Below are 25,251 nucleotides of genomic sequence, written 5' to 3' on the forward strand. Positions count from 1 at the left end.
ATACTCAAAGGAAATTAATTTAAAAAACAAATACCAGTTTCGATTTTTTTTTTTTTTAAGTAAACACAACAAATGTTTGTTTCACTTTATCTTTATTCATCAATAGTCACTATATAGTACATATGTTGAGAACCAATTGTTTTTTCAATATCAAATACAAACTGTTTGACAACTTAACTTGCTATTGCTAGCTGGGTCAGGTTTTAATAGGGTAGATGGTCTGACCCAGAAACTGGGACACTGTACATTAATTTGCAAATTCGCTCTAATAATATTCTGAATGTATTTTTTTTGTTAGAGCCCCATCAGTTGTTATTTTTTTGATACAAACAAAGTTAGCAAATGATAAGTGGAAGTTAATTAAAAACCTTAAACTGAATTATTGTCTGGATCCTGTCATTTAACTCACTTCCATATTATTACATCCGAAGTACAAACAATATTAATTTGCATGTATTACATTTATTTTGTGCATTTTTGTCAGTGGCCGCAGCATGTACAAAAAATGTGTATGTTTTTCGAAAGTATCACTCTGCCAAAGTCCACTCCAGAGATAAATTTGTTTCAAAAAATCTTTGGGCAAAAATCTGGCCATGCAATTTTAAAACATGGAGCCTGAAATTTTCAAAAGTTGACAGTTTCAAACATTGGTCATTAATTCAGTACATAAATATACAATTTCTTATTATTTAACTGAAGTGAATTTCATGGAAAAAAGGTTTGGAAAGTAAAAAATAATGTTGCTCAACCAACAAAATTTAGTTTTAGGGGTATCCACAATTGATGAATAGCGCCACCCCCTCTCTGTGTTTGGGGACTTGATGAAATGTATAAAAGCGCAGTGCAACATTGGCAGACTGGCTTCGGGGAAGCCCACACTCACAAGAGACCGTAGTGGGAAACAACAATCTTTTACGGCTTATTTTCCATCATAATTCGCTGTGTTTTGCTCATAAACATGGCTAATTCACAAGCAGTGGTAATGTATACAATTATGGATTTTAATGAACAGCATTTATCTGTTTTTAGTCGTTTAAATTTGCACAAAATATGTTTGGGAGGGTTAAATGCGTACGAAATTCTCCATTACGAAAAAATCTTGCAATCTAACTATTTCACAAATTAATAAAAAACACTTCATAATTTCCCACCTTTTTCAGTACAAATTATACAAGTCTGTGATTGATGATGTTATTCTCAATGTTCGAGAGGCCTTTCTCGACGAAGGAGTCGACGAACAAGTTCTCCAGGAACTTAAACAGGTGAGATATGAACGATTATTCAACGGTGTAAATCTTTAAAGTTCACAATAATTTGGCCATCGCGGTTTACACATACCCGGTGGACGGTGATGATCGTCACTTTCCCCGTGTGCTGTGTGACGGTGTGCGTGTACGATATGTACCGCACACACAACATTTGTCGTGAACTTGTTGAAATAAGCGAGCGCTGTAGGCACAAGTTGCAAGCTATCAATCTTGAAAACTCCACAATGTGACTCTACAATATATTTCAAGCATCGCACAGTTCAATTTGAGCTTCAAACTAGCGGCTTTTGAGATGAAAACGGGTTGGTTATAGTCCATATGGTGGCAGATCTTTTGTGTGCGGTTGGGCTTCTTCCGACCGTCAGGACGACAGAGCGCTGTCTGCCATTGCTCCAGCATTGCACGGCTCTCTTGAAACCCAGATATTTGCATATACAAGTGTATTTATAGTTCATCTCTCGTTTGACAATGATGTCACTGACAACCAATCACATGCTCTCTGGGTGCATAAAATATTAGCTGTCTTATGAATATTTAGCATGAAAACAGGAAGCTGACCATCCATGCATGTTCATTGAAAAGCTGTTGGTCCTTCTGAATTATAGTATAGGGGAGTGGTTTGAATCCACAATATTTATTTCACATCATGGACCAAATGACGTTTCCCCAAACAAATTGTATGGGTTATTTTCATAAAAAATAGTAAATCTGTGATACCAGTTTAAGAAGTGTGAAAACATCCTGATAAAAGTGGCGAATTAAAGTAAATGGGGCCTACATGGTTTTAAAATAAAATGTTTTTACTCTTAAACAAAACTGGTTATTTTTTGTTTAATTTGTTTAAAACATGTTATGCCTTCAGTGAATTTGACAATTTATGTTACTACAAAATGTAAGAAAAGGTGTCATGTTTAACTTAGAGGAAGGAAACGATGGTGCATTTACAGTGGTTACCCCCTATCAAAAATTGGTGCAGTCCATGGGACCTGATTCAAGAGCCATGCTAGTTGGTCGATATTTGACATAGCAGCAGCAGGCAGTGGGCATTTGGAAGAGTAACACAGTGCACATAATGTTATGAGCTGTAGGATGTGAGAGCAGTCTGGTGATAAATTGATTATTGACTTTCAGACACTACTCAAGGAGGCAGCTTGCTCAAGTTTGCATGCTTATATCAGGAACCACAATTATCGCCTTTTGTTGCACTTACAGGCTTAACGTAAAAGCTGAATTTAAGGTTAACTTTAAAATAAAATAAAAATTGTAAAAAAACCTTTTATGTATTCAAACCCTATTCAATTGAAGCAATCAATTAAACCAGCTCAGTACAAGTTGTTTTCATATAGCAATATTTTGCTGTAAAGTTCAGAAGAACAGATTCTCGCACAAACTCTTAAGGTCAACCTACACACCCTATTAAGCTCGGACTAAACAGAAAAAGTTTGAAGCATTTCTCCAAAGCCCTCAAAATTAGTATTATTTTAAGATTTTTAGTTTCGGTGATTGTCTTGAAGTAGAACTTCTTATAAACACTTTACACAAAATGTAAAGTGTATTAGTTGGAGATTAATCATTTCAGTGGCATTTTGAAAAATACTTCAACAACGTTTGAGAAATTTAATCAAAACTTTAAAACATGTTGTACAGATTTGCTGAGAATTACAAACTTGGGCTTTACTTTTACATAAAATTTCAATAAAAAATAGAGTGCCCCTAAAGACACCCGGACAATCCTTTCACAAACAAGTCAGATAAAAGAAAAATAACATTGTTTTCCCAGGCCTGTATGCCTTATTTTTTAATGGGGAAAGGCACCATGGAGACATGTTCTCCTTTCCTTAGTAAAAGGCACTCTATTAGGAAATTGTAAATTTTTACTGGAGCATTTCAAGGGCACCAAGGCAATGACTGGGGGGGGGGGGTATTGAGATAACTACTTTAGTTGCCTCTGTGAAGTAGAAGGCCTGTTTTCTGAATGATCCATTCCGATTAGGATGTTCTTATTGATTTCTTTGTAGATATGGATGAACAAGTTGATATTGACAAGAGCAGTGGATCCAACACCACAGCCGCTCCCACAGGCAGAGTCCAGCCGTCAGTCCAGGGGTCACCATTCCCGCAGTAATGCATCCTCTAGTGCATCACACATGCAGGCCCAGATGCAGTTACAGGCAGTGGCTGATGCACAGCAGCGGCAAACAGCAGCAGCAGCGAGCAGGGCCGCAGCTACACAGCAACAGGGTAAATTATAGTGACCTGGGGTGGATTTCATATTGACAAATTGCTTTGCTAAGCAAAAATTGAGCGACACACCAGTCGTAGCAATGTAAACTTAATGTTATTTTGGCTGGTAACCCGTTTCTATTAAGCAATTTTTTTCTGTGCTTAGCAAGTTTTTGTGCTTACAGGCTTTATGAAATTGGGCCCAGGAATCTTCAGGATTTCTGCATACTCTCAACAATCTTTGAGTGATTTACTTGGAATCCTTTCTCACAAAATCCAACACCATAAATTCAACATCCAACTTGTATGACTATGATTAAGGTGGTGTATGCCTGATCCTTAAGGAGGTGGGGCTTGGGAGTTGGACAAGGTCAAAAGTAAAGTGTGACATCAACGTTGGTACCTTCTTACTTCATGTACCTTTTATTTCCATTTGTTAAAGAATTACAGTACTGCTCATTTCAGCCAGTAATATTAAATTTGAAGCAACGGGTACCACAAAAGTTGCTTTGGTTTGGATAATGTGATAATGATTGGTTAAAGTCATTTGATGATTTGTCAAAAAAATAAAAAATACATTCACTTGGGAAATCATTTCACCCAAAGTACACAAATAATATGTGCCTGGCAGTAAGAAACATATATCTAAATTTATATTCAGTTGATGATTTGCACTATCTGAAACACCTTTTTTCTCCCTTCAGGCAATCAGCCATTCCAGATAACGGGTGCAGCTACACAGCAACTTGTAAGTAGTTTAAAAAGTTAAACTTGATTAGTTCTGAACATTAAATTATAGTGTTGGAGGTCTATTACACATATTTTTTTTTTTTTTACCCTCTTTTAAAACTTTACTTTTGTGTTTGCAGAGTTCGCCCGCTGCAGCAGCAGCTCTTGCCTTTCAACAAGGTGTGCTTCAATTACAACATCCCTTGACAACCTTGCCCGCTGGACTTACACTAGCACAGCCAGGTAAGATCCTGCAGGGTGTGTGAAGGATATCCTCAGGAAATGGCCCTGCCCATCATTCCTCTTGTCGGCCATCAAATTAGGGCCCAGATCCACCAAGGTGTTCATGGATCTGGCTCTATTAAAAATTCATATGAATAACAATAATATAAGTTATCACACAAGCGCGAGTGGAATACGGAAAAATATAGCGCTTCTGCGTCCCATATCCAACGAGGCCGAAGGCCGAGTCGGATATGGGACGCAGACGGGCTATATTTTCCGTATTTCCACGAGCGCGCGTGTGATAACGTATTTATCTTCAAGCAAACTTGGCGCGTGACATAGAACTCACAAGACGCATGGTAATGATATTAGCCGTGCAATATAGGTTTTTATCACCACTCCATTCTGCCAATCTGATTGGAGGATTAGCGCGTACTTGAAGATAATACATCTTATAGCACTGGAGGGTGTCCCAAAAGTGTTCAATTGTTTTCTACAAAGTATGCACCATGTTATACTGTTAACAAGGTGTGACTGTTTAAAAGGTGCTGTGGCACAATCTGCAGCCAACCATGCTAGAAAACACATGGCTGAACCCCCTGCCTGCTCTTATCAAAAAGTACTGGATTATTTTACGTGCAAAACAACACACTACAACACACTGGAACTATGGCTTTACACGTGCATGTTTTCCATTTGCAGGGCATTGATTCTGGCAGAAATTAATTGATAAGTCGTACAGGTCGATTGTTAAGCATAAATTTATGAGGTTAAATTTTCTTGTTTTCTCATAAAGGGCTGTATTATACAGTCTCATGGGCAGGGGATATATGTCTTTAATGAAAGCTATAAATGTTCCAACATTTGTTAACTTGCAGCAGTAACTCAGACGTTTCCAGCCTACACATTGAGCCAGCCACAAGGAGGCTTACAACCCAGCTACCAGGCCGTGCTGCCCTCTGGGCAAACAGTTATGATTCAACCTCCACCCCAGGTGCCTCAGTCCCAACAAAGTCAGCAAGCAGGGGGAGCACAACCCACCATCAACATAACAACAGTTCAGGTTTGTCATTAGCTTTACTCAAGTAGTCCTCAAAATCTATAACTTCAGAGGTTTCTAGCAGGGCTTGATAATAACACTTGACTGCAGGCTTGAGGCCAGTGATTTTAGCATCGTGCCAGTAAACTTATGACTGAAGTCCAGCAGTCGTGTGTTTTTGAATAATAACACTTCACTGCAGTTTTCATTTAAACTGATAAATACAAATATATTTCAATTCCATTAAGTATTGAAGTATTAATCATAAGAGCAATGAGACAAATGTTTTCATGTAGTGCTTGTTCTATAAGCACCTCAAATGTGAAACTGTAAAGATAGTGTTATTTTCATTAAATTTCAGCCTTTTAACAAATTCTCTGGTCCAGTAAAAGTTTTGAGCTACAAGTCTTTTGGATTTTTCCCCAAATCCAACATACATACATACATCCTAAGATATGGATCTCAGTTTCAGACTCTTTTGTCAGCAGTGACTCTCACCCCTGTAATATATAATGGGTCTTGTTTTATTTCTCAAAATTGATTGTGTAAATGCATTCACTTTTTGGATAGCTTTTGATGCCTTCAAATCTGTATCTGTTTACCTCTGTGTTTATTGGCTTATTTAAGAGTTAAGATCAAATTTCATTTAATAACTGTTTTCATAATCATTTTTTAACATTTAGCTTCAATCTCATAAAGGTATTATTTCTGAAGTATTATTTTAGTCTGTATGAAAATTTCTGTTTTTGTTTAGTTTTATAATTAAAAAGTGTCAAATGAGTCTTGTAAAAAATATTTTTGAACAATATTTATCCAATTGATTTATTTAGGCGCGTGTACTCCAGCAAGTGGATGGAGCGAACGATACGTCCGATGAAGACGATGATGATGATGATGACGACGATGAAGATAATGAAAATGACGACGATGAAAATGAAGACAACAATGATTATTCTCAAGATATTGAAGAGGTTTGTGCTATTTTATAAATATACCCTCAAATCTTACAAAGTGTGGAATTTAATATAAGGGCCTCTGTGGTCTGCACGTATTTCTAGGCCTGCTGTTATATTTTTTAGTTTAAATTTCTGTTAACAAAATGTATTACTATTTTAATATCCTGTTTTAGCCTACATACTTTTCTGACAAAGCCCCAACGCCAATAACATAAGAAAGAAACTCATTACACTGGGCCAATTTCTTGTTGTCACTTGTTCAAGATATGACTATTGTCACACTTTCCCTAAAGAAATCTGGCGGTTAATCTTTTATCAGATCGGAAACAAATTCCCTTACAGCACGTGCTCAGATAGAAAGTCTTGGTTATCAAGACATTCATAAAAATCTTTTAATGCAATCCTGGAATGCAATAGTATATTTCACTGACAAAAGAGATTGGGCTAGTATATAAACGTCATATTATGCAATTGGCATCACTTGTGCAATAGGCATCATTAAGAAAGTTAAATGATTGGATTTCCCTTTGTCTATAGAAACCATTAAATTCTGATGATGATGTCAGTGATGAAGATCCTGCAGAACTTTTTGAGACTGAGAATGTAGTTGTGTGCCAGTATGACAAGGTAAGAGTTAGGGCCAAGTTTGACCAAATATGGACATTTTAAAGCACAGTCGATCCTGCCTATAGCTTGGATGGGTACCAATCAATCCTATGGTGGTTTGAGATGCAATAAACTCAGTCAGTAGATAGAACATACGCGTAAGCTCTTCCAGATAAAGCAATTTCAGTTAGAACCAAATCTGAGACTGATTAATTTGTATTGTTTGATATAAGAACAAAGTACCATGCCTTTTCAAGGGGAGTGAGTTTGATTTCTCCCACATTCCCTCTGGACCTCCCTGGAAAAGAAATTGTAGACACCCATTTTTTTTTCAAGAGATGATTCATACAAACCATGGAGAAAAAAAGACAAAGACCTCAGTCAGCTTGTTGGGTTCCACACACCCCAAAGAAAAAGCCTTTTCTTTGATGAAAGCTGCCCACAAACATTTAGGTTGTTAACTTACAAGAGCCTTAAGTGAGGATTGATTGTTGGTGGAGTGCAAATCTGACACGCAAGTGCCTACCATAAACAAAACTTGAAGAACTGAAAGTAATGAAGACAAAGACTACAGAAACTCAAAATGTTGCATTTTGTTTGATTGAAATATTGGGGGACGGGAATGACTTCTCTCTTCCACAAACCAATGATAAATCATACTTTCAACCCCTTTCCACATATCCTGACAATCCTCTTAATCATATTTTCCCGTCCTCCTCTACCGCTCCGCCTCGCTTCAACAGATCAGCAGAAGTAGAAATCGCTGGAAGTTTCATCTAAAGAATGGCATCATGAACGTGAAAGGTCGAGATTACATCTTCTTTAAGGCTGGAGGAGATGCCGATTGGTAGTCTCCCTTCCAGGAGTTCACTGTGCAATTGGGTGATGTAGGTAACTGCTTCCTAATGGTAATAGACTGAATATGACCACTAACTTCTGGAACATGCATGTGTTTGCCAACTTGGATGAAAAATGTCTTTTGCTTCATGTTTTGTTTATCAAAGAGTCACTGAAGTGAGCCATTACATGTACCTATCCTTTCTGAACATGAGATGGGCATGTCCAAAATACAAAGTAGCTCAATGGATTTGGGCTTTGGGTAATCATTGGAGCAAGGAAGTTTGTGTGAAGTGGGTTTAGCTTTGGTTTGAATTGAGTCACACTTGACTTAAAGGCACTGGACACTATTGGTAATTGTCAAAGATCAGTCTTCTCACTTTGTGTATCTCAACATTTGCATAAGATAACAAACCTGTAAAAATTTGAACTCAATTGGTTGTCAAAGTTGCGAGAGAATAATGGAAGAAAAAACACCCTTTTACTTGTCGCACAAGTTTTGTGCTTCAGATGCTTGAATTCGAGACCTCAGCTGAGGTCTCACTAAAATATTTTAGTGAGAAATTACTTCTTTCTCAAAACAACGTTACTTCAGAGGGAGCCGTTTCTCACAATGTGTTATACTATCGATAGCTCTCCATTGCTCGTTACCGATTAAGTTTTTATGCTAACAGTTATTTGGATTAATTACCAATAGTGTCCAGTGCCTTTAAAGTGGAAATCAATCTTGTCATCTGATATGTCTAATTGATTTAAAAAGATCAAGGTTATCACAAAATTCTTGGACTATTCGGTACAATTTATGTTTCTCATCCTTTTTTTGGGGGAGGGGCATCGTAGTGTCTTAGAGTTAACTGCCTTTGTGTGGCTTTAGAGAGGGAGAGAGAGAGTAGATATTTTTCCAAAGACAAATCATAGAAAAGTATCAGGAAATCTATAATATAAGATTAATAGATTCTAACTAATAACAAATGGGAGTTTATATAGAATGAAAGTTACTAAGAAAGGGAGTTGATTAAAAGTAAACAGAACAACTTACAATTTTTTTTTTTTTACATGATATTTGTTTACGGTAAATTTCAATGATTTATTTTGTAAAACCAATCTAATTGGTTATTTCTTAGGGTGTCAAAGTCTTATCTACACCCGCCAAACTCTTATAATGTAGCGCATAATTATAATTGCTAAAAAAAGGATGTAGAAACTTAACAGCCAGTATTTTAATTTTTGTGTAATTGCAGGAGAGTGAATTGTTCACTGGTTGAATTTGACAATGTGCTGTCATGTTTGCACCTTGCACTGTGCCACATGTCTTTATGCACCAGTAAGTTTGTAATCTGGTTCAACTCAGTGCTGTGCGCTCAATGTGGGGATTTTCATGTGTTGGTGTTTGAAGAAGGTGTTGGTATTTCTTTGAGAAATTTACCATTATTACCTGGGAAGAGGAATTTGGTGAAATTTACATGTATTTAAAATGTCCAGTTAAATATGTGGAATATCTGCTTCTTTAAAGTTTATTTAAAAAGTATATTCATTTAATGCTAAATTTGAGCTAGTGAGCATTATACTGAGATAAAGCTTTATTTTGTAAATAAGATGTCAGTAAGTCAAACATCCAAAAACAAATGTGTGTTATAATGTAATAGTTCTCACACTAGGTTTCTGTAAGCTTGAGGGATTTTGTTCACTGGAGTTTTGTGAGAAACAAGTTATCTGATTTGTCCAGCTCACTGGTTATGCATCTTTGTATGGAAGTCCTCAGCTTTACAATCAATTATGTTACATGAGAATTATACGACAAGCCAGTAGGTATTCAATATTATTTTGTTAGACCTATTTTTTTTTGCAACAAGCAGTAAACACTAAATTAAAGACTCGACTTAAGGGTTTGAGAAGTATAAATCATCAGGTGTGTATGTCATGTTCCATGTGTGAAATAATAATGAATGCTGATTCTTGTCACACCAAAGAGGGGTCTGACTAATTTTCTTTAGCCTTGGTTTGGTTAACATTGATTTCAATTGGACTAAGACAAAATGGTTAAGTAGTTTGAAGCTGCTTTATCATGGAGATATGTTGTCTTATTTTGGTTCTCAACATAAGCAAGTGTGCCAGGCACAAGGTTTTGAGCAGTTTAAAAATCCACTAAATCTAGCTGGAAGTTGTTAATTTGTTTCAGAAACATAAGTAATGTACACAATTTAAATTGAGAATATGAAAGGAAAAACAGCAAGAAAGAGCAATTGTTGGAATGGAAGAAGTAAAGTTTTACATTATTGAGAAAAAAGGAATCATTGTATTGCTTCTGATTTTCTGCTGTGATGTGCGTTGGATATTGGGTTTCTGGTAGGTGGTTGTTGCCTTAGGGCTTTGCCAGACCCCGAGACAATTTACAAGGTACCAGTTCCAGGCAATTTTCAAGGAGAGAATCCATTCATATTTGAATTTTCTCATAATTTTCTTGGGAATCGCTAGAAATTGTTAAAAAATTGCTACCGAAGTGTTCTTGTAGCATACACTGCATTTGGTTGCCTGCAAAAGTTGGTGTGACCTGGTGTGACAAGGCTCTAGAATCATTCAGTCACAAACAAGTTTTTAAAATTTATTTAGCAAAGCAGCTCACTGAATAAGCTTCAAACAGGGATGTGAAATTTCAGACTTATAACTGAGTTCAGAGCTTTACGCCTGCTTGGTGAAAAAAAAATAAGCTGTGTTTTTTCAGATAAGAAGTCCCACCTTTTAATCAATTACTGATGACACTGATCCCAAAAGTTCATTGAAATCTAAGGGGTTACAAAAACTTGGAAAAGCCATCAGTTCAATATATTTTCTAAACATCCTAGTTTCAAAGCCTTTGTTTGTCAGCAGTAGTGCGATGCGCGCTCACCACAGATCAAAGCACTTAGAAACTAAAGATGCTAATTCCTTCAATTATCATGCTTTATTACTTTCGATGGGGTGAAATTGTGGATTTCATCAAAAATTTGTTCAATTTGAAAAGATGTTCCAGGATATTTATGTTCCTCTTTTTGATGACATTGTAAGCATTGCGGGCTGCTTGGGATGGTGCTTGCATGTAAACCATAGAGCTATAGGCCCTAATGATGTAAACTAAATTTTACATAATGTAAAAAATTTTTTGTTCATTTTTTGGGCTATTTTGCTAGTAATGGGCAATGTTTTTGGCAAAGAATGAACAATAAATTAAACTAAAGTAAAGAACACTATATGAGCGTTATTAACAAACAATAAGATACAAAGATGTATAATTGAAACGGCATTAAAGTATAGTGATGATTAAATCAGTTACAATGGTCGTATTGTTCTCTTTAGAACTTCACTTATAGACGATTTAGAAGATTGATGAGCGTAAACACAAGGGATGTGATTTGGTCAACCTGTACAGATACATTTTTTGACATTTCCTTTGCTCTATAAAGGAACTTTTGAAAGTTGTTCATGAGGAACCAGTAAAAGTAAATGTAGTCCTTGTGCCCTGGCGTATGTCTCGAGACTGGTCTGGGTCTCCCCACACCGGTCACCTAACTCCTCCTCAACGGACCCGTTTCTAGTTCTTGAGCTCAGACTGTCGGGTCAGGACTACTGCTGCCTTCTTACGGATTCCAACAGTTACCGACCCAAGTGGAATGCTAAACCTCTTCAATAGATATTTCCCTCATCCTAAGGTTGACTCGAGAAAATTGAAAGTGAAAGCAATTTCAGATTTGAAGAAAATCCCCCCAAAGATCCAAACATGCTATCTTTATTCTAGTCCCTGAACAGGCAGACTTGAACTCAACTTCAACTTAAATCGGAACCGATTGTGGTGCTTTAATACCCTTTTGTCCCCGACCAAACAATTTACAACGAGTTTGATATCAAGAAAGAAATGTTTCTGAATGTAAAACTACAGTATGAGAAACCCGAATTTCCTGTCATTGGAATTCATTGGGTAACGTTTTTGCAAGTCACTTGTGTCTCTTTTTCAAGAGGGAGTTATAACCTAGATCCATGCCTATCAAGCACTTGAATAAGGCTTATCTTTGATACCATTACTTCCTTCCTTCAAACTTCTGAATAGGAAGAGTAGCATAATATGGGTAATACAGTGAAAGTAGCAAAAATATGTAAAATAATAACGGATATCATTGAACTTTCGTCTCCCGCCGATTCCCCGCCCCGCCCCCCACGTCGCACCATTGTACACACCCAACTCGATAGTCACGTGCACGTGCTATAACGATCTGGATCACATTATTATGGATACATGTTTACGTACATCGCGTGTGTTGTGCGGTAACTGCTGATGCACTACATGCATGTTGTTGTGTACACCTGCACTTCAAGCGCTGGACCGATCATTGGACTTGTCACTCAGCTATGTTTTCTTGAACTTTCTTTGAATAATGAAGGCCGTCCCTGAAAGCACCCTGCCACTCTACAACGAGCAAAATGTGGCTGAACTACAGCGGTTTTTTGGTCTGGAATTAGCCGCTAAAACAGCCGAAGAATGCGTGCAAAAAACAGTTGAACTTGCCAATAATCATGATGGCAATGATGTACGTGTTGACGACATGGACCGCGGTGGTGTCACTTACTTTCAGCTGAAACACCGCAAATCGGGGGAAGCCCATGAGAGTTGCAACGGGGACGCTGGGTCACCAGCACCCGTCAACTCGGAGGAAGCAAATTCAAGCCCCAGGGAGAGGTACCATGTTGGGAGCTGGTTTTGGTATTGTGTGTTCTCCTTTGGTGCTGCGCTAGGCGATGATCTGTTCTACTTCTTCGTTTTCCCGTTTGCCATTGCCAACATGTCATGGTGGGTCATCCGACGATTGCTGATGGTATGGGGGTTTTGTATGTTCATTGGGCAGGCGAGTAAGGAAATCTTGCAGTGGCCAAGACCCAGTGAGCCACCTGTGATACGCTTGGAGAAGCGGTATTTCAAAGAGTATGGTATGCCATCTACCCATGCTATGGTTGGTACATTGGTCCCATTTACATTGTTGGTCAGCACATGGAATCATTATGAGGTAGGTGTGTCCACAGTCCATCCCCAGTAGCAGTAACATTTCATAATAAACTTTAGTATTTTATTTATGTTAAATTGACCTTTATTTCAATGGGAAAATGTTAATTTATTTAACAGTGCCACATAGTCAAGATCAAGCTAGGAGTTCCTCCCTCCTGCCTAAAACCCAATTGAATGTTGTTCCTATGAAAGGAGCCGGTCAATCATTATATCAAGATAAAGTGGGGATTAATGGAGGAAGACAATTACACTCAATGGTCTAATTTCTAAGGAATTCAAATTGAGCATCAAATTGAACTCAAAACTATTAAAAATGGGCTGTTTTTTGTTAAGAGCAGAGTAGCACATTATGTTTAAGAGCTTGCCCTTCGCAACCCTCCATCCTCCTGAGGTTTTTACCAGGAAGATGGAGGGTCATGAACAATGCAACTAATTACTAACTAGCCCCTTGACAGCTTTGGTCAATCAGACACAAGAAATGGTATGATCTAACTTGTTTGTGAGAAAATATTACATGGCAGCACTTTTGATTGATGATCATTCATTTGTTGATTTTGTTCTTTTGTTTGACAGTACCCACACATGCTTGGCATTGTCTTGGCATGCAACTGGACGTTGTTGGTTTGTTGCAGCAGACTGTACCGAGGAATGCATTTTATTTTGGTAAGTCACATGGTCAACACTCAACAGGTATATCAGGATCTGTTTTGCCACAGGCAGTGTGGTAGACATGGTGGTGGGCGGTGCTGGGCGGGCCTGCCTAATGTAATGCCCAAGCATTATGCTGCCAATCCCAACACAGATTTCAAACTAGTGTCCACTGAGCATTGATCTGAAACACAGCTAATGATAAGGAGTATCAAATGTCGCAGAGAAAGAACAACAGTCAAAAGGCCATTGAACTTATTGCATGGCCCCATCATGAACAGTTTGGAAACCTGGCATCAATGATCATGCCTACCTGAAGCTTGCACTTCAGCAATAAAGGTTTTACAATTAAACATTAATAATTGTGTTGATCTGCGCGCCTTTGGAGAACTTCAAAATATGTGAATGATTTATTGTTCACCACTTAAATTGGTATGGCTACAACAACCTGGAACTGTAGACCTGGAACATTTTGTGTAAAGTTTTGCTATGCTTTTTGTGAAATCATTGACTGTGCGTAGTAAATATGTTTCTATGGTTGCAGAAGCACCAAATTCACCTTGTTGATCAATGTTGCCATAGAAGGTAAATTGAAGCACACATTTTGTTGTGCTATGTTGGATTAAAACATCGCCCTTTCCTGGTTAAAATCAATAGCAAAAACATTAGAGGGTGCTAATTGAGCTCCTAAAATCATGCACAATCCAAGTTTAGTTCAAAAGTTGACTGATTTATTCTGCTCATATTGATTGACTATAATTCCAATTGTGACTTTTTCAGGATATTGTGGCAGGTGTGACACTGACGTGCCTACTGATGGCCCTCATCTGGCCCTGGCTGGATATGTTGGACCACTTCCAGTTAACCCATCCCTACGCACCTGTCATCATCATTACTGTCACGCTCCTTCTCTGTATCCTGTATCCAGCCCTGGATGGTGTTGGTGCAACCCGGAAAGACACCATCTCTATCCTTGGCGCCATGGCTGGCGGTTCCTCTGCCTTTTGGTTCAACTACCACAACGGGATCTTACCCGACGCCGATGGACCACTTGGCGGGGTGATTATGTGGCCCGATATGCCAACCGCTGGTATTATGTTTGTTAAGTATGCTTTGGTGAAAGTATGTGCTATTATTTTGTTCTTCGGAACAAAGTTCCTTGTGAAGAAATTCTTCTATTACGTGGTTGGCATCGAAGTAAATGAAGAGACAAAAAAGCTGTTGATTGTCCAGATACCTTATGGCTATATCCCGCATTGGTTAACCATGATCATTGGGTTTCAATTGGGACCATGGATTTACAGGTGGCTTGGACTGGAATGAAAATGAAAAAACACAGACACTAATCCTATCCTTTATATTCTTGGGTCTGTTTTGTGTAATATTTGATTGAAACACTGATCCTAACAAGAACAGTTACTGTATGTGATGCTAAAATTACTGCATTCTTAAAGGCAGTGGACACTATTGGTAATTGTCAAAGACTAGCCTTCACAGTTGGTGTATCTCAACACATGCATAAAATAACAAACCTGTGAAAATTTGAGGTTAATCGGTCATCGAACTTGCGAGATAATAATGAAAGAAGAAAAAACCCTTGTCACACGAAGTTGTGTGCGATGAGATGGTTGATTTCGAGACCTCAAGTTCTAAATCTGAGGTCTTGAAATCAAATTTGTGGGAAATTACTTCTTTCTCGAAAACTATGGCACTTCAGAGGGAGCCGCTTCTCACAATGTTTTATACCATCAACCTCTCCCCATTACTCGTCACCAAGAAAGTTTTTATGCTAATAATTATTTTGAGTAATTACCAAAAGTGTCCACTGGCTTTAAAGGGAGTGTACACCTTTGGTAAATTCTCCAAAAATTAACTACCATAAAAATTTACTTTGTAAAGATCACTGGAGAGATGTTGATAAAACAGCAGTAGAAAACAAACGACTTTGAAATATTGTAATTTCAGAAAGTAATAATTGGTCACCCAAAAAATTGAATCTGAAAAAGGCTTCATATAGGCATGAAGCCAGAGCTGCCTTTTCAGGTCTCTGAAATCTAAAAGCACACAGTTCTATGAAACTGGTCTTAAATAGTACTAACAATAAGTTAAATTAATTTTGGTTTACCCATATAAACCGAAGCGATGTGTGTAATCGTACTAGTACTTTCCCTAGTTCTGTGAATTTTGTTTATAGGCACATCAGGCCAACTCGGGTGGGAATCGAACCAAACAAGAAAACTCCATTATCTGTATTTGATTGTTAACGGTCCTGTAAATGTATTTAAAATACCTTTTTTTTTTTTTTTCAATGAAATGAAGTGTTTAAAAGTTGTATAGTAATCTCCCTTAAAGCCATTGGACCCTTTCGGTTCAGAAAAAAAAAAAAAAAAAATCACAGATTTACAAATAACTTACAGGGTTTAGAGAAGGCAATGGTGAAAGACTTCTCTTGAAATATTATTCCATGAAATGCTTTACTTTTTGAGAAAACAGCAAAACAATATAAATTCTCGTTAACGAGAATTACGGATTTATTTTAAACACATGTCATGACACGGCGAAACGCGCGGAAACAAGGGTGGGGTTTTCCGTTGTTTTCTCCCGACTCCGATGACCGATTGAGCCTAAATTTTTACAGGTTTGTTATTTGATATAGAAGTTGTGGTACACAAAGTGTGGGCCTTGGAAAACAATGTTTACCGAAAGGGTCCAATGGCTTTAACAGTGGTGTTAGATGCCCAAGTCCAAGTCCGAATTTTGTCCAAATAGCACAGCTTTAAGCTGGCTATTCATTGCTTCCCAACTTTACATGTAAACCACTGATATTGCTTCAAACGGCACAATCGGCAGTTTAAAATTTACAAGCTAACTGATCCCATGGGCTGGTCACTTTAAAAATTTAAAAGCAAGCCCTGTTGTAGTGATATGGTTTGGATATGTAGGCCTATGTAATTTAAACTATTTTGTATCTGTATTCTGTATTGGTCTTTTCACAAGTCACCTGCTTCTCGGGCAAGCTTTAAACACTCACCAATTTCTTGTTGCCTTATATATAAATAATTTTTATATTTGGGGTTTAATTTGACTGACTTAAAAAGCCAGAGATAACAATGCTGCTGAAAAAGCCAAGTGTGTTTGGGGTGGGGGGGGGGGACACCCTTACCTATTAAATCTTCACATTTACGCAAAATGGTCACATGTGTGTCATTGTACATGTAATAAATGCAGCTCAAACGTTCACACATACTGCTTTGTGTTGACCGTATCTGTGTGTACATAACTTGGAAGTGTCTTTTATGTTTAAACCTTACTGGTTACATGTATCGCCAAGGGTGAACTAATAATAGTAGAATGTATGTTTCATTGATAGCTACACAAACACAATGTGCTATTGTTATTGGGGTGGGGGAATAATATAGTTTGAAATTGTTTTATCAAAAAAAATATGCAAGACGAGCATTGTATGGTATTAATTTCAGATGGAATGTGTAATATGTAGCCTTTAAAACAATGGACGTCCCACTCACTAGATAAGTGTAGTTTTTCTGTACAAATGATTGAAATGTACTACTTGTCCATGCTTTTGTACATTTGTACACTCGTTCTTAGTACACTCCCTGTTAATGGATTTGAGTTTCAGTGATGTTTGGTGCACACTGTGGACTGTATGCTTAGTCAGATGTAAACACATGATATAACACATGCAGGTAAATAGGTTGAATCTTTACTCAAAAGATTAGCATTTTCTGTGATGCAATCTTAAAAACTTGCATGGGATGTATCCATATGCAGCCATGTGTGTGTTGAGAGGTCTGTGGAATTGTTTGAAAATAAGCCTTTATTTGTATATTGATCAAAAGCCTTAAATTTACAACTCGGTGGTGGCCATTAATATTTATTTCATCATAAACATGGTTTTTAAGTCTGTGAATTTACAAATGACTAGAATTATTATTAGGGTGGAAGTGTCTTACTGTGTCTAGATAGGTAGTATTAGCTGTTACTGCGAGTATAGTACACTGGTTGCTGCATATACATTGGTTGCTATGGGAATGTAGTCCAGTGATTGGTACGGGTAAAATGTAGTTTCATTTATTGCGATGTACGGGTACAGCTCATCATGTTTTTGCGGCTTTCTAGTGAAAAAATGACATATTATGTGACGCAAAACCAATCACAAAGCAGAATATATGTAATATTCCTTATAACATTTTCAAATTAACAATCGTGTAATAATATAATATTGACAATATTGAAAAATAATTTTCTAGGTTTTAGTTATTATTGAATGGAAGATTTTGCAGTGGTATTGAAAATGTTTTATTCCCTGTTAGAATATTTAACGTGCATGCAGACATTTAATCATGTTGTTGGCATAAATGTATAAAGTATTCTTGTAATTCTCCTAATTTAGTCATAGTTTTTGGGTATGAAGGTGGTAAAATTTGAGAGAAAGTATCCTTCCATATAAACAAGTACCACCCTGTTAATATTGTGGATTGTTCAACTATTATGTCATAAAAATTATGTATTTTCTTTTTGTAAATTCAAGAATGAATCTCATTCAATGTTCTTTCCATAAATAAACTTTCATTTCTCTTTCATTGAACCGCCATCCGAAAGGAAAAGTAGGTGAACCTTTATGTTGTCTAAGGGTCATTAATGGACTGAGTAAACAAAGACTATGTCAAACACAGTAGCTATAGGTCGTTAAACAGATTTATATTTTTGATTAGATTGAAAGCCATGGGCTTCCCAAGTTTAAGGCAAACACTGAAGTGCAAAATAGTCCTCATGATTACAGTACATTGTTTTTATTTAACTTATTGCTACTGAAATCTTTACAATCTTTTTCATCTTCCCAGCATGTCACATCTTAACAGTTTCTTACTTACTTTTTGTACTACATTTGTATTGAGTTCATTAAATGTTTTTACCGTGGTACTCACTGCATGCACACCTAGCCTACGCCTACATTGATAGTTCACACAAACCTTTGTGGTTGTAGATTCATGTTCAAATTTACTATGATTGGACTAGCCATAAGCCATAGAGATTCCAAAAGTTCTGTCTTGGCTTCCTTTTCACAATTTGTCATCTTCTTTTAAAGAAGTATAATTCAAACAAAAACAAATTATTGAAAAAATGTTTCTTTTAGAAGTAAAATTGTTTATAACTTCAGTTAAAAGGTACATTATAATACTATGTAAATGTTATTTGTTTTGATGATCTGTGTTATCATATTTTGATTTACTATTTTGTCCTTATGGGTAATTGGTTGACTGAGAATAAGATTTGATAAATAGATATTAATTGAAAGTGCTATTAAAGGAACACGTTGCCTTGGATCGGACGAGTTGGTCAAAACAAAAGCGTTTGTAACCGTTTTTTATAAAATGTATATGGTTGGAAAGATGTTATAAAAGTAGAATACAATGATCCACACAAGTTTGCCTCGAAATTGCGTGGTTTTCCTTCTACTGTGCGAACTAACATGGTCGGCCATTTATGGGAGTCAAAATTTTGACCCCCATAAATGGCCGACGTGTTAGTCGACGAGGTAAAAGGAAAACCACGCAATTTCGAGGCATGTTTGTGTGGATCATTGTATTCTACTTTTACAACATCTTTCTACCCATATGCATTTTATAAAAAACGGTTACAAACGCTTTTCAAAGACCAACTCGACCGATCCAAGGCAACGTGTTCCTTTAAGTATGTTTTTGTGTGGTGAAGGGTAGAAGACAGTTTCGAGGGAGTGTACACCTCTGGTAAATGACTTGGCATGTCCTTTGGCGTGTCCATCGACTATTTCTGGGTCAGGGCGACCAGGAAAAATTGTGGGAAATAAAATGTGATTTTAACTCTATTTCTGCGTAAGTTTTGACCCAGTTTTGCATCAACTTGACACAGATTGGGTCAGGCCTCCTGGGTTCCGGGTCCATTCTGACCCCAGAGTTTTCAAAAAGTGAGTCAATGCCACATGCCTAGAATGTCACATTGGTTCATTGACCATGCCTTTCAGTACTGTACTTCCAGCTTCAAAGGATGGCTGGATTATTATATGTCTTATAGCAATCAAAATTCAAGCCTTTTACTGATGTTTGACGGTATTTTCAGAAGTATAAGAAAGAAATTAATATTTTGAAAGAAAAGACAAGAGTCTTTCTAACTCAATTGAATGTGAGGAGCATGTTTTAATGTGTTTTAAGTTGCATGATAATGCACATTTTTACACAAAATGGTTTCCCATGGTGTACGCTTCCTTTGAATTTCAAGCTATAAAAAATAAGGCTTTGTGCTTCGATTACTGAAATGTATACTTTTGCAGTTGAAGTTAATTATATAAATCTAATAAAAATAGAACATGTGTAAAAAAATAAATCTGTCCTGGATTGAACATAAACCCTGAAACTTTGTCTTATTTCTTGTCTGGACTGCTGATATTAAATACATTGTAGTGTTTTATTTTGATCAGTGTTGCACATTAGGGGAGGGGCGGGGGGGGGGACTCAGAATGGGGTTGTGTTGCACAGAGAAGATATAGGGGCTGGGGGATTAGTTAAATGGGATTAGGTTTAGAGGTTTAGCCAATCCATTCAGTGCCTTCATCGATTCGTATGAAACAATTTCATTTTAATGAACTGAATAGAGGAAAAATAAAAAGGTCTCATTCTCTCTACATCAAGGGACACATAGTATTTATTAAGTCTGGAGATTTTACTGAAATAGGCGGCTGAACCACCCAACTATAAAGATACAGTGTTGTTTGCAACTTAGTCCACAATCCCTTTTGATTTAGTATCATCATTGGCATGGGCAATTTTGCCTAATTACACAAAACAATTGTCAATCCTCATAGAAATGATGAGGGATAAAGACTAGCCTATTTAAGATTCCCTCAACTGTTCATGCCTATTTTGAATTTACTATAAATCTCTTTCAAATTGCATCCCATTGTTCTCCCATAGACTAGCTCTATGGTTATCCAGTGTTGGTGGATTATTCCATAATAAACCGAATTTTTACCCCAATCGAAAATGACCCCACACGAGGTCCAATGGAATGGTCCTCCGCGGTTGAGTACTCCATGAATGATATCCACGGCTTTGTTGTTGGTTACCTCACGAGGGTAAACCATAGAGTAATATGGGTAAACGAACTTTGTCCATAGAGAGCCCGCGAGCGAGCTGTGGGCGCGGTTTTATTATTAATTGTAAACAAATATTGCAACTAAACACGCTACGTACGAATGTACACACACGTACACATTCTAGATGGGGTCGTGACACAATATAGGCCTACACAAGACCCAACAGGCAATAGTTGTAACTCTACCTCCATGCTCTATAACATATGGTGGGTTTATTCATCAGTGGTGGATTCACAATTAGGCCCATGAACATTCCCGAAGCTTATGTGCATTTGCAGTTCACTCTATAACCGTCTCCAATCATGAAAGTGACGATTACTTGGCCGAAAATATTCGGTTCATCATTAGAGCAAAGTAGATTACCATTCTACGACGCATACACCGTGGCGAAACTCCAAAGATGGTTTGGTCTCTACCCCAATTATGCTTCTTTTGAGAACAACGGACATCCACCGTCTGTGACCAAGAACTACAACCACTGGGGAGGAGAGAAAAACACCGGCCAAGGACAGTTGGAGCACCCGGGAGAAAACTTCACCAGTGATGATGATGAGGCGGGAAAGAAAGATGAAGCGCCTTGCTTCATTGCCCAAAATAAGCTGTGGTATTACTTGTTTTCTTTTGGAGCTTGGCTTGGAGACGACTCATTTTATTTCGTTGTTTTCTCCCTGGTTATTTCAAATCTATCGTGGTGGGTCTCAAGACGAATGCTTCTAATCTGGGGAATTTGTATGTATATCGGGCAGGCGGCAAAGGAGATGTTGAAATGGCCGCGGCCAAGCGAACCACCTGTTGTCCGGTTGGAGAGAAGGTACTTCATGGAGTATGGGATGCCGTCCACTCATGCCATTGTCGGTACATTGATGCCATTCACATTTTTGTTCGGCACTTGGGATCACTATGAGGTAATACTCTTTTCACAAGAATGACCTTCTTAGTTTGTGTGAAGATGCAGTTACATGTACATTTTAGTCTCGTTTAAAAAAAAAAAACTTATACAAACAAAAACAAGGGAATATGAATTTCTCGTCGGATGAATTTGACTTCATTTTTACCGTGAATTTGTTCTTAAAACTAGAATTTTGGAATTGGTCTCACGTTTTTAAAATGTTTATTGGAATTGTGCAGAGTAAAACCGTCAGTAACAATTGCACCCGGATGCTGGTATTCTAAAAAAGCAAAATATTGTTCTCTGCTTCAAAAGCTCAATGCCATTTGGGGTGAAGCTTGGATAGTGAAAGGCTTTATGACGATGACTAGAGCAAGCTATAGTCATACTTTTATGATTGATGTTTGACCTTTTTCCCTTTTCTATAGTATTCACACACATTGGGCACAATATTAGCTTTCAGCTGGGCTATGCTGGTATGTTTCAGCAGACTGTACAAAGGAATGCACTTTATTCTGGTAAGTGACTGGGGAAAAAATGTCTGTATAAAAAGCAATTATTATAATTTATTTATAAGATTATAATATTTTAACATTTTTTGTTTATTTCTCCGTGAAAGGATTGTTAGGGACCTTTGAGGGTTATTTTGTTGAAGGATATTCGTTTAATCAAATGTATTTTTTTAATTATTTGTGCGTTCATGTATGTATTTTGACCCAGATAATATAGTGTATAAAACAGTGTAGTTACACACTGCCTTAGAAGCTTCACAGTCCACTGATCCCCACAGCAAGCACATCGCGCATTTGGTGACCAGACACGGAATTTGCCCTTTTGTAATTATAATATTTACACACACCTATTAAATTGTGAATTGCAACCAGCAACATCATAGTAGTGGTAGTGAAACCTGCTCAGTCATGATCAATGCCAGCTCATCCACACTGCAGTCTGCATATGTGTGGAAAGTGGGGAGAGGTGACATTGTTATGCAGTGACTGGCCAAATTCTTTTCTTTTTTCTTGAAAAAAATCTGTTCAAGATTATTTCTTCCTCTCATGATAGACAGCATTTTCTAGGGAGCAAAAAAAAAGATTGCAAAGTAGAGGTTGGCAAATATTATTATGATCATTATGTTCTTGTTGCATAGTTCTTATGGTTTGTATTTGTTTTGCCACAGCTAGATGGTTCACATTGTCAGATGTCTGTGAAGGTGTGGTCTCACAGATGAAATGACCATCCTCAAGATAAAGCATCTAAGATAAATCAAGATGTGTGAATATATTCATCAAGCCACATCCTTATGCAAGTAGAATACATGGTAACAAAAACGATATCTCTCATGTGATATTATTGTGTTTTTATATTTTCTTTTTCTACTTCTTTGTGTGTTGTTTTATGACTCTTTTTGCTGATATAGGACCTTGTGGCTGGTGTGACTATAACATTGGTTCTGATGCTGCTCCTTTGGCCATGGCTGGACCAGATGGATCACTTCCTGCTGACCCATCCCCAGGCCCCACTTGTGGTCATCTCAACATCAGTGTTCCTCTGCATCATCTACCCCTGCCAGAATGGGGTTGCTTCAACCAGAGCTGATACCATCACTATCCTTAGTGCAGTGTCTGGTGCGCTTTGTGGCTTTTGGTTCAACTACCGTATCGGGATGCTCCCTGATGCCCTTGCCCCTCTCGGGGGCGTCATCGGGTGGCCAGGCTGGACCACACTAGGGTTAATGCTCATCAAGTACTTGATGGCCCAGCTACTAACTGCTGTCATGTATTTGGCAGTAAGAGCATTTCTACTGCAAGCGATTCCAGTTATTTACAACATTGAGATCAATGAACGCACCAAGCGGCTGTTGTTCGTAGAGCTACCGTATCGTTACATCAATTACTTTGGAGTAGGTGCTTTCTCATATGTTATTATCCCCCTATTGTTCCAAAAACTTAATTTGGATTGATTGGATGGGTGATTTAGGAGTTTAAGAAGGGGTTAGGAACCCCTGTTTTTTAATTAATGTACATTAATTGCAAACGAACAATGCAAGGCTCCTCATTATGGGGGGGGGGGTGCGATTGGGTTCAAGCTCAGTTTCCAGTTACATTTTCTGTAAAAATAATATTGATTTTGGTTTCATTTTTATTTTGTGCATTTATTTTGCATACAGAAATTTTTTCAGTTTTGTTTCTGAAATGATGTTGTTTGAAATCAGTTTCTCAATCACAACAATAAAACTTAGCATAAATGTGTATACAGAACAAACATAGTTGCAGTATTGTGAAAGTTATTTGTTATAATCTTGTGATGAGACAATTTCTTATTGAATATGAATTCATGTTTGCAAGGGATTGTCCACAACTGTCAATATTATTTCATTTGTTTTTAAATGAGTTGATTTCCAGTTAATTGAACTTGCATTGAACCAAACATTCTGAAAAATGTGAACTTGGCTCAGTTGAATCAAGCTCACCAATTATTGATCAATCTCATGCTATTATTGTGCGATGAACTTAGAAGATCTGAACGAATTTCTCAAATTCTTTTAAAAAATAGGACTTTAAGGGAAATGAGGAAATGGGTCCGAAAGATTAACCTTCTCTGTCTCTGAAGTAGATTCAAATTATTTGTAAATCTTTTGACATCTCTTAGTGTTTGAGATTTTTTTTTTTTTTTTTTTTTGGGGGGGGGGGGGGTAGTGTGTGTGAAGTTTGAGACAAAAGAATATGTTGTTTAATGTTTATCTTGTCCACCCACCTATGTCGATCCATTACGTTTTGATACAAATCTATTTCACGGGTCAATTCTATAAGAAGCCCCTTTTTTGCCAGATTCACGGCTGCATCATTTCTTTCCAACCAGCAACATAATAAGTTTATGCATATTATTTAACTAATAATTTAATTAAGTCAAATACTGTGCCATAAGAATTAAAATTAAATGATTGTTACTCTAAGTGTTTTCAAAGTGTAATTTGTATACATGTACTCGAAATTACATTTTAATAAAATTCGTAAACAAATTCATTTAAGTTTTCTATAAATTATAATCAAATATAATCAAATAATCAAAGTGTTTATACATGTATTATATTTGGAATTTTAATATTTTCAACTATTTTCAACTACGCAGATGTTGTATTTTCAACTACGCAGATGAGACTTTCTTTTTGTCTAACTTGTCTGCGATTTGTGGAAATCACGATTGTTCTGTAATTATTATTATTGACCTACATTGTACATGACTGTATAGTCCCACTCGTGTTAATGGTTTTGTGCATGATCCAGTAGACATTCCTATTATGCGACTTCCGTTGTTATGACACACTTCAAAGCTCCGCTATGGAACAATTAAACTGGTGAAGCAAAATACAATACAAATGAGTTTAATGTATTTTTTCTTTTCGAGTCGAAATTTGTATTTTGAGGCTTTATAATGGCATTAGTATTTAGCAATCCCCCGTCTAACAGTTGATCTGTTACTTTTAAAAATGTTTAGAAAAATAATGTTTTTGTTGATATGAATCAGTTTGGGGGCCGCAGAGTTTGGGGGGCCGCAGAGCAACAAAGCAGTAACAATGGGATGATAGTCAATCATCGAGTGTATGTAACAACAGCATTACATTCAACAAGTGCACCTGTTCTGA

At 37.2% G+C, this 25,251-nt stretch overlaps 3 protein-coding genes across 5 annotated transcripts; all 3 read left to right on the plus strand.

Annotated features, from left to right (window-relative positions):
- The first annotated feature begins 120 nt into the window (after positions 1 to 120).
- Positions 121 to 9,785, plus strand: LOC139948371 (transcription initiation factor IIA subunit 1-like). 3 transcript variants are annotated; one of them, XM_071946527.1, is made up of 9 exons: positions 121 to 979; positions 1,161 to 1,262; positions 3,287 to 3,509; positions 4,196 to 4,239; positions 4,361 to 4,463; positions 5,327 to 5,508; positions 6,315 to 6,455; positions 6,978 to 7,067; positions 7,790 to 9,785. In XM_071946527.1, exons 1-9 carry the CDS (start codon positions 959 to 961, stop codon positions 7,895 to 7,897), a joined length of 1,014 nt encoding a protein of 337 aa, XP_071802628.1. In that variant the 5' UTR covers positions 121 to 958; the 3' UTR covers positions 7,898 to 9,785. The 3 variants fall into 3 exon arrangements, with proteins under 3 accessions (XP_071802628.1, XP_071802622.1, XP_071802615.1); XM_071946521.1 differs by having other exon boundaries at positions 125 to 979; positions 5,324 to 5,508; XM_071946514.1 differs by lacking the exon at positions 121 to 979 and having other exon boundaries at positions 986 to 1,262; positions 5,324 to 5,508.
- A 2,394-nt stretch (positions 9,786 to 12,179) lies between these two features.
- LOC139948393 (sphingosine-1-phosphate phosphatase 2-like) lies at positions 12,180 to 18,520 on the plus strand. Its single transcript, XM_071946539.1, has 3 exons — positions 12,180 to 12,916; positions 13,489 to 13,578; positions 14,344 to 18,520. The coding sequence occupies exons 1-3, from the start codon at positions 12,290 to 12,292 to the stop codon at positions 14,884 to 14,886; spliced, it is 1,260 nt and encodes a 419-aa protein (XP_071802640.1). The 5' UTR covers positions 12,180 to 12,289; the 3' UTR covers positions 14,887 to 18,520.
- Positions 18,521 to 20,826: 2,306 nt separating this feature from the next.
- Positions 20,827 to 24,969, plus strand: LOC139948400 (sphingosine-1-phosphate phosphatase 2-like). The gene is made up of 3 exons (XM_071946547.1): positions 20,827 to 21,621; positions 22,034 to 22,123; positions 23,026 to 24,969. Exons 1-3 carry the CDS (start codon positions 21,019 to 21,021, stop codon positions 23,566 to 23,568), a joined length of 1,236 nt encoding a protein of 411 aa, XP_071802648.1. The 5' UTR covers positions 20,827 to 21,018; the 3' UTR covers positions 23,569 to 24,969.
- The last annotated feature ends 282 nt before the right edge of the window (positions 24,970 to 25,251 follow it).

The sequence above is a fragment of the Asterias amurensis genome, chromosome 1, assembly GCF_032118995.1.
Source record: "Asterias amurensis chromosome 1, ASM3211899v1".
NCBI classification, from domain to species: Eukaryota; Metazoa; Echinodermata; class Asteroidea; order Forcipulatida; family Asteriidae; genus Asterias; species Asterias amurensis.